Source organism: Anopheles aquasalis, chromosome 2 (genome assembly GCF_943734665.1).
Source record: "Anopheles aquasalis chromosome 2, idAnoAquaMG_Q_19, whole genome shotgun sequence".
Taxonomy (NCBI): domain Eukaryota; kingdom Metazoa; phylum Arthropoda; class Insecta; order Diptera; family Culicidae; genus Anopheles; species Anopheles aquasalis.
The window spans coordinates 72,753,147-72,763,146 of record NC_064877.1 but is presented as its reverse complement, the minus strand read 5'-3'; the positions used below and the strand labels follow the sequence as shown (position 1 = coordinate 72,763,146).

Sequence of the window (10,000 nt, the reverse complement as noted above, 5' to 3'; positions counted from 1 at the left end):
GCCTTTTCATGATGCTATAATTCCATGTCATGTGCGATGTACGTTCTATGTTAAATCATGATAAGGAATGCAAAGGCGCAATAGGAATGTGTGATGCATGAATTAGAAAAGTTTTATTTATGATGAGTTTGTTGAGGCGATAAGTGCTAAATTGTGTAGGTACACTTTTTACACTACTATTGGAATTAATTTGTTGTATCGTAGGTGCATTACATTTTCCATGGAGCAATATGTTTAACAAACTTCATGGGATTTTTAAAATTTAAACAGTTAATTATTATCATTAAGTATCTGTCTGGTGTTCCTTTTATCTACTTTGTCTTCCACTAAGCTTGTTTTTTGATAAAAAAATATTCCAAGCATATATTTTTGTATCATAATATAGTCCAACTCTAATGTAGATTAGGAGCACTATTAAAACTATTGAACTGCCAAAGGTTTTTATGATCATTACCATTGAAAGAAACTGAGTCACATTGTGTTAACATTCGATATAGAATTTGAGGATTTTTCTCAACACAATTATAACTGTGAACGAGCACAGTGTCTTTGAACATTTAAATACATCACAACAGCGCCAGGGCGCACACAAACGAACCCACCGCCCTTCCACAGTTTGTCAACCGACAGAAAGTGTTTTCGGTTTCGGCAACATGGTCGCACACCGGCGATGCAACGCCTAGGAACAATTTGTTTCGTACGCACCGTTGATCCATTATTCAATTAACTTCCGCAAATTCCCAACCAGACCACGCGCGTCAAAGAGCAAAGAACCATGCGGTCATAAATTGCACCGTATTTTTGTGGACACTCCCGCCTCCATGCAAACGTATTCGATGAGCACTAACCCGTCGAGCCGAGGGTGTTGCTCTACTGCCAAACGGATTGCACCAGGGATTTCGATGGAAGAGTAAATCGAGCGAAAGCCATGACAAATACGATGATGATGATGATGATGCATTCCGCATTCCCTCTGTATTCGCTTCGTCCCAGGCGAAAGATTCCACCATTCCGGAAGAGATGGCAATTATTCTCCAACCGGACATTTCCATCCTCGATTCTCGGCTGCACGAAACCGGTGAAAATGCATCCTCGGGGAGGGGATGAGGGTGCAAGGGTTTTGCTTATAAATTCATTCTGTTCAATGCCGAAGCCATATGGTGCAGCAACTTCCCACACAAAAGGTCCACCGGAGGTAGTAGTAGTAGTAAGGGTTGGATCATAAATTCTGAATTTATGACGATACAAAATGCATACCTTACAGTAATGTCTACCAAAAGGACAGAACGTCTTGGAACGGGCTGCACACCTTCGTCGTTCCAGACGTAAAGCACAAATGAGGCACGTGTTATTTCGATCGATTTCAACACGCAGACACATCGCCCCCAACGATAGGAAAGATCTAATCCCTTTGCAGTAACAACAACAACAACACCGCGGGGCACGGAGAAACCTACCCGTTCAAAAACAAGCAAACAGTATTAACTCAACAAACACCCATTAAGATTGGGCGCGTTACACGCGTGTATGAGTCTTCCGCAAGATAAACATATTAAGGACACCGTTCCCGACGCGGGACCGCGACGCAATCCCGATTACACATAATATTCCCCCCCGCCGTCATTGAGGATAACGGTAGCGGAAGCGCCAGCAAACTCACGGATATGATTAATTCAGTCAGCGATTAATGTATGATCACGTTTCACGCGTCTTCACGACAAAACATCCGCCATCCTCCATTGGGTCCAGCGAGCGTCCCGGCCGGATGCTAATGGTAATCGCAATTCATTAGGCTCCTGCCACCCAAGCAACGGTAGTGGTATTTGGAGGCATTTAATTGCTTCACCACTTGAGCCAACCCACTTCAAGGCATTAGGCCCCCGAAGGAACCGATGGAACAGAACTGATTTCTACCACATTTCCTCTCCATCCTTTAGGTGGCAGGCGAGGCTTCCTACAAGGGGGGTAGTATTTCCTGAAGTGAAGAGCAAATTTGCACATTTTCCAATCACAATTGTCAACACACCCACACACATACGGCATAACGTAGTCACATTTAATCAATTATTTAAGATTCAAAACACACACGCCCCCTTTCTATTGGTGCAATCTTTAGCGATAAGTAATGCGCGAGGATCAGTTTCTTGCCAGGGGTCGAGCCCTTTTTTTTTGAGAGAAAAACTTCATGGAAACTCAGGTCATGGAACTCTCTAGTGAAAAACAATACATTTTCCGGCAAGACTCGCTAACGAAATTTGTTACGACAAGCGAAAGAAAACGAATTTAGTGCCCCCTGTTAGAAGCATGGTGTTCCTTCCTTACATCGGCTTCCGTTGCCACTTGGCACGGTACAGTAGAACCTAATTTACGTGCTCATGATGTACGGTACGGAGGGCCTTTAGGAGTAAAGCACACCACAGCACGGCACGGCATGGCACGGTTGGGTGCATTTGAAGTAATTACTTCTTCGCGCACAAACGACGAAGTAGAATGGTTTGGAGGGAGGCGAAATGATGCCCGGAAACACATCATGCATCCCCAGCATCCGTTTCCACTCATGTACGCGCTATTCAAGACGTTACGTTACGACCGAGTAATGATGCTTTAAACGCCAGCTACAAAGCTTATTACAGCATTCGCATTTACGTTCATCATTCTTAGGTGGTTTCGCTTTCCGCTGCAAGTGATTAAGTAAAATATACAAGAACATTAATTTGTATTTGTCCCAACGTATAAACCAGCATACAGGACGAGCTATAAGATTTTTGAAGCTGAAGTGATGAAACGAACAAGGCACTTGATATCTTTCGTTGTGATACCTTCATAACACCTTTTATCACCGGAATCGATTCCACAATGCTTGTTGAACGATTTACACCGAACCTCCCAAAAAGCCATTTTGTGGCGCACATTCCGATGGCGAAAGCGAAAAACACACCTTTCCCCGAGAAAATAGCCATTGGTTTCGAGGAAAATTTTAATTAATTCCGTACAACTTTTCTCATTTTCTCGCCCACCGAAACAAAGCGACGACCGGGACCGGGACCGGGACCGGGTTAGAACGATTGTTGCAATGTTCCATTAAATCGTTCCCCGTTCACAACAATGGGCCGGAGCGGGCGTAACAATGGACGGTGCTACGGGGTTGATATCATAATCGTTTCCGTGATTCATAAAATCCTTCCCCGATCCTGCACCAACAACTAACGCAGGAAACGGAACGGGGACGTTCCGAAGCGACAAAGTAAGAGCCCACAAATTCCTGCGGTAGATTCCAGTGCCTCCTCCGGTGTGCTTATCACGCTTATGTTGCCAAACACGGGCAGCGCTACTATCGGGATACCGGCCATCCGGTGGTGTGGCCTCGGCTCGACTGCTCAGACCGGACCGGTATCGCTGCCGGTTGCCTGGTCTGGTGTCGTCTAATAATTAAATGCCCACACGTCTACGGGATGCTTTACGACCGCTGGGCACGCAGTGCCATCAGCTACGATGCACAACTGTGGATTAGATTCGGCGAGACCAGGGGCCCGTACTGGACCCGTGTCTCGCCACATTTACCATCGACAACCGGCAAGGCCAGTGGTTTGGTGGTTCGCTCCTTTGCCCGACCACAACACTGTACAGCAGGAGAGGAGCGGAGCGACAAAATGAGCGATTTTGAATCATGACAAACATGGGCATTGGTGTTGTCGCTCGGTTTTGTGCCCTGGTACCACGGAGCGGTGTTATGATAAAAGGGTTTACCCATGTTTAAGCCAACCAAACGAATGATGACAGATAGTTGGCAGATGGTGGGGCTCATTGGATTATCTGGCGATGTAATAATTGCCACATATGTGCGGTTTTGCGGGATCGTGTAATTAGTACATCCACGGGGAGGGGTTTTTTTTAAATGAGGGAAACCCACATCCAAAAACCCGCCATGTCCCGCCGGTCTCACGTTGCTCTGGGCTGTCGTAAAGCATTATGCATAGTGGATGGTGAATTTTTAAACATCCGAAACATCTTCCTTTTTAATGAGCGAACCAATATATATTCATAGATTTAATATTTAATCATCGCACGTTTTCACGGCCATTTTTTTATGCAATGATATGGAAAAGCGTTCCGATTAATATTACACAACAGTTGATTAAACAAGGATTAAGTTGTGTTTCTCTAGAGTTAACACAACGATCATACGATACTTTTTAATCCTAAAATTAAAACTGAATGCACAAAGTCGATGTTGAGGAATTGTAAAGGAGGATAAAATTGAAAAAAATATTCTTCGCGAATCATAGCTGTATATGTCAGTGAAACACAGGTTTTGGTATCTAAGTCAATTTATCACCTTACGACGCTCCGCAAACAGATCATCAAAAATTCAAAATCAAATCCTCATCCCACACAGAGACACTCGTACGCACCCTACCCCGTCGGTCATCAGTAACATGGATCAACATTTTCACCAAAGGATTAAGGTCATAAGGCAAACATCATCACCGGGTCGCCCCACCGTTGATAACCATTCCATCATTGTCACCATCACTGTGCGCCCTTCCTCCTCCTCTGCTTGTTCCTCCAGTATGGCAAACCATCGGAGCAACTAATTATGCGTTCCGCTTAGCAAAAAGCCAAACCATGTAAATCAGATCACGACGAGCTGAACCCTTTTTTCATGTTGGACGATGAGCCTTGCTCATCTAGATCGGTAAGATCTGGTTGTAGAAGAATTGAAACCGAAAAGAGAAACAAACGACCCCGCAAAAAAGCGTCCAATCAAACCGCAATCCATCGAGCGAGGACCCACTTTTCCATTTGACGAAAAACATGTTGGTGGAAACAAGATTTTTATTGGAGCAACGGTTTTTAGGGAGGGGGTGGCACATGTGCTTCCCACCTACACCACCTTTATGGCTGGAAGTTTGTTGAATCGTCGCAAGGCGGAGCACCACCATGTAAAAGGATGAGCAACGACTGCAGACAATCGCATCGTCGTCCTTCGTCCTGTCAGGCCGGTTCTGATGGAAAACATCGGAGCCAGAGAGGGAATGACGTGGCATTTGCACTCAGTTCATTCCCGTCGGTGGACGGGAAGTGGTGACCCTTAACGAAGAAACAACAAAAATCATCCACCAACACGGACGCCGAAGATCGGGTTCGGTGGTCTGCTTAGTGTCGCTTGGTTTTGGTTTCGCGCTGCCACTCGGAAAGACTTGGAAAGGATTTTTGACTTCCGTAGGCAGCGGAAGGGAACGGTGATGATGGCAGCGAAGCAAGAAATAATATTGCCAACCACGGGGAATCACAGATCTGATTAAATAAAACGGATGACGGAGCGGGGGATGAAACCGAGCCCCTCTCCTTACTCTCTATCTCTACACATTGTGGGGCCTTTTATCGATGTTTCGGTCGTTCGGTCTGTCGGTTCGTCGGGCCAGACGTTTTTCTATTTATTTTGTGGTTTATCGGTATTTTTCACTTCCCTAAAACGTGTCTTTCGCCACGTATACAGCGTGTTTGTGGTTTTCCTTAGCTTTCCCAACGCCGGGCGGCCGGCATACCGACCGGTTGCCAACGGAAGCCCACAGTCCAGTAAAGCTTTTAAGATTCTGAACCTCAATAGATGGTGTAGCGGATGTCGCAATCCGAAAGAATGGTCAAAGTGTGCAATGGAAAGGCAACCGGAAACCGTTCCCTAGTTTTGCACTTTCGACCGGGAGCGGAGGGGTTTTCCTTCGGCATAACATCGCATAGTATGCCACAGAAAACTACACACTTTCCTGCTGGCCAACAGCTAACCTACCAAACAGTTTGCAGCTAATGGCCGCTCATGGTTCCGGTTGGCAATTAAACTTTCAATGACTTTACAACCGTGTCCTGTGGCCGAATAGTGAAAGCGAGCAACTCTGAGGGGGCATAACAAGGATGTCACGCTGTTCGTTCCAACGTCCAGCGCTTTGCTCCACAGCCTATCGCAGCGAAGTTCGTGCCCATTGATAATGGTGGCACGAAGGAGAAGAACTTTCTCCAACAAGTGCTACACTCCACCACCATTTAGCAAAGTATTTGAATAATTAATTATAATTAAATTGTAGACGAACCACACACACATACAGCCACATGCTACAATCGCCAGTGATCTGTATGCGGCATGCCCCACTGCCACTGGTAGCTGCAGAGTTATTACATTACAACGATGCAGATGGAAGAGTTTCGGGGACACAACTTTCGAGCCAATGTTATTTCGATCAATTAAGCGGCCCATTTTTGGGCTGGTCGATGGTAAGAGCACTCCCATGGGAATGCAAATCATATGTGACATTCAGCATAGCGTCGCGCACCGAGCGTTAATAGGGTTGTGTTCATATTTAGCTGAGTTTGTTCAAATTTCAAAATAACCACCCACTAGTAAAGAGCGAATGTCCGGTTGCCAATTTCATGGATAAATATTGAATCAGATAGCCCGGGGGTTCACCGCGTAGGTCGGCAAATTATCCCGTCCTGACCGCGTCCTCAGCATTATCGTCCACCCGTTGCTAGCGCCGTTGTTTTGTTAGCGGCCGGCGATCCCTACTGTATAGGATCCCACAAGGCTGCCGGCCGGCCTGCCAACTAGTAGATGCTAGACTAATTTAGTAAAACTGCCAAAAGGGTGTGTTTTCGGTGAGCTGCCGAGCCAAGGGAATAACAGCTGCTACCAGGCCAGGCCGGGGTGGCTTTGTGCGAGCAACGGGTGTCCCGAGCGAGAGTAGCCTAAAACAGGTCGGAGGGTTTCGGTTAATCTAATTTATAATCCGCAACAATGTTCTTACTATTTTCAAACCCACCACCTCCGTCTACAGCAGCCCCTTTCACCGTCCCGATACTGACCCTTTTGGTAAGCACCATTTTACAGCTGCCAACGGTTACTGTGTCCAGCGATCCAGCGCCAACTATGGCGCACAACATACGCCAGGCTCTCTCATTGTCCGCACTGCATGCAGTGGCAGTGAATGAAATGGTAAATATTTTAACAGAAATAATCATTTTAATTAACCGGGCGCGCTACATTCAGAAGGCGAATGGCTAAACGGTCGGTAGAATCGGCCTCGTCCGTCGTTGTCGCAGGCTTTGCAACACTCTCGCTTAGCGTAATATTAAATTCGATTAAAATTCATCCGGTTTGCCGGGCGGTACGCCACAACCGAGACCCGCCTGTGAAGTGATCCACCATCATTCACGATAACACCCAGGATCCGCTACTGGAGCTCTGGCTGACATAATGATAAAAATTAACCATCATCCAATGAACCTGCGGGAACACAGGTCGGTGGAGGATTTCGGGAGACTCTCCGGTTCCGAGTTGCGGGTGAAAAGCAAATTTGCACAAATGATTTAAGGCGGGTGCTGACATCCGTCGACGGTGCGAAGAGGGATTCGGCCAAAAAAGGACATGAAGCGTGGGAGTCGTAAATTTAGTCAATCGACTATCGCGTTCTGTTTGTCTCCCAGCTATCATCAATGTTGATACAGACACGCGATAAATTTCCCCTTATCCGTTGCGGAGAATGTTGCGTTTAGCTCTGCACCGAGAGCACCGATAGCAGGCTCCGGCTCCGTGCCATGGCTACTTTGTTGAAATGCGATGCACTTGAGCTGAAGTGGGTTTTGTGGCCCATCAGGGATGGCAACATCATAATAAAAAATGTATTTGATCTCTTTCGATATTTCAAAAGTTTTAAAAGCATTTGAAATTGGCATAATATTTGCACGAAAGAGAATTAGTTTACCTTCGATAGTCGTAAAATTAAATAATGAATTTCCGTCTTCCAGGCACCTTTCGAGCCACGGAACACAGCTCCTGGCGCAGCGCAACACTCAAGAGTGGGACGCGTGCTATCATTTTATCAGTTTACACAAGTGTCGTGTTTCAATGATTAATAATGGATCGAAGAGTATTCGTTGCCTTTGAGGAGGCTCGAAGACGTGGCCTTCTCTCTCTCTCTCTGTCGATTTGATCGCTGATAAATGTGGTCTATGCTAAGCTGGGGGCACCCTTCGTTGGGTGCGCCGACGATTCCGCCCACTCTTCCTCCCCCATATGCTAGTGGTATTTCCATTTTTCTTCCTCGCACGATGTAACACGTACTGCCATTTGTTTTCCCGCTCCAGTTGACCAGCGATGGCCACGGGATGATTCTAGAAAATAAAAATAGTCTCGATGGATTTCCATCCCCTCCCACCACCACCACCACCACCACTTACCTCTTTGATTTGGGGATATTTCTTCTTCGTTTCCAGCGATAGATTGCGAAAATCGTTCTGCAGCACCTCGAGAAACTTTTGGGCCGCCTCGGTGTCGGTCGTTCCGCTGACAAACGACATGGCGAGGCAGTCCGGGAGTTGGCCAGCAGGTGCGCGTTTGGTGGCGGCGGGGGCGACGGCGGCAACGGTTGCGGTAACTCTTCTCCTTCCTGACGGGCTGTATTGTACACTGTTTCACGGGCGTTGCACACTTTACACGCTGGCGTACCTTACGTAAGTGACCTGCTTATGATTCTTCGTTATTCACTACCCAGAAGCACGGAGTTAACCTTCGTTGGCATCTTCCCATCTCCGCAGACTGCGGCGCACGAAAACAAACATCCCTCGGCCTGGTTCTGGCCGCACTACGAGGAACCAAGCTGAGGAACGGTGGGTGGGAGCTTGTTTACTGCGCCACTGCGAGGGTGTTACTACACGATCTTCCACCTTCTCAGACAAACATGCACCTGGCTGCTGCGCTCAGGGGATGCACCTTTGGTGTTGTTGCACTTTTCCACCCGAATGATAAAGCTGCCGACGTTGCACACCGGAAAAACCCCCGCGGGCGGAACCTCCGGGGAACCAACCGGAAACGAGCGACGCGGTAGGCCAGACCACACAGGAATCCGAGTAACCGAGCTGGCGGATCGTACTCCTCACGAACGGCGCGTTTCACTTGGAGTAAACTATCGTAATAAGGGCTCGGATTCGTGCGGACACAAGTTTTTCACGAACCAAATCCCGATTTTCCGGCCAGAAAGAACACCAAAAGTAGCAAGGGCGTGGTGAAAAACAGTGGCACAACGATTGCAATTTTACTCCGTCGGTTTATACTGGTCGCTTCTGCGCTCCGCGAACGCAAGAACACGCACACCACGAAGGAGTTCACAAATCGTTGTGGAATTGTGTGAAAAAAGTGACGAAAAATCAACCTTTACTGAACGCTAAACCCACAAAACCGTCGCACACCTATTGCATCATTCCTCGTCGTCAGCGGCAGCTAGTTCGGCGCTCCAGAGCAATAGTGTTCTAGAATGTTTACGGTAAACACACATCAGCACGTAAGTACCAACAACGAGAAGTGCAGCGAGAGGACACGGGCGCAGCAGATCGCGGCTCGCCAGAGGTCGTGGCGTAATTTCGCAACACGAGTCCATCGATTGATCACCCCTTCATCGACTGCTTTCAGCAAATACTGTTTCATCTGTCGCAAATCACACCCCGACATGGGAGCGCCGTCTTCAAGAAGCAACAAAAGCACCACCACCATCATCAGCAGCAGCAAAATCAGGGAAAGGAGACGATATCTCAGCTCGCTCAGCAAGAGTTTGTGCCCCGCTTGAAGCAATCGTTGGTCAATCTTTACACCGATGCCTTCCGGAGCACGGCGACCGCTTCGGCGAATACGGTACCGGCGGAAGAGCTCTACCGGTTGAAGCTTCCCCGCCGGCTCGAGCGCAATCTGCTGAAGCATTTCAGTCAGGTGGAGCTACTCGGTAGCATACGGGAAACGGGAGCTCCATGGAGTTTGAATGTTACGCCACGAGTGAAAAAAGGTCGGCATCCGGTGGCAGCATGTCAGGAGAAACTGTTCTTCAACGGCGAAGCGGTCCAGAAGCTTGCGCGAGGTTTACTGCTCCATCATACGAGCACAAGCTTCGCGCAGCAGCGCGGCTTCAAGACGGTTCGATCGATAAGCGCCGAAATGAAGCGCAATCCGGCACTCTAC

The 10,000-nt window shown here is 47.6% G+C and overlaps 2 protein-coding genes across 3 annotated transcripts in view; one reads left to right on the top strand and one right to left on the bottom strand.

Moving 5' to 3' along the window:
• LOC126571127 (protein MON2 homolog) overlaps positions 1-9,015 on the bottom strand; it is a 17,234-nt gene extending 8,219 nt beyond the window's left edge. Inside the window, exon 1 of the mRNA XM_050229408.1 lies at positions 8,233-9,015. Within this exon, the coding sequence (XP_050085365.1) occupies positions 8,233-8,352 (120 nt within the window). The 5' untranslated portion in view covers positions 8,353-9,015. The remainder of the gene's footprint in view (positions 1-8,232) is intronic.
• Positions 9,016-9,163: 148 nt separating this feature from the next.
• Positions 9,164-10,000, top strand: part of LOC126571128 (ATP-dependent zinc metalloprotease YME1L) — a 3,397-nt gene continuing 2,560 nt past the window's right edge. For both annotated transcript variants that reach the window (XM_050229410.1, XM_050229409.1), the window contains exons 1-2: positions 9,164-9,332; positions 9,461-10,000. The exon at positions 9,461-10,000 is cut by the window's right edge and continues 22 nt beyond it. In XM_050229410.1, coding sequence (XP_050085367.1) covers positions 9,306-9,332; positions 9,461-10,000 — 567 coding nt within the window. In that variant the 5' untranslated portion in view covers positions 9,164-9,305. The remainder of the gene's footprint in view (positions 9,333-9,460) is intronic.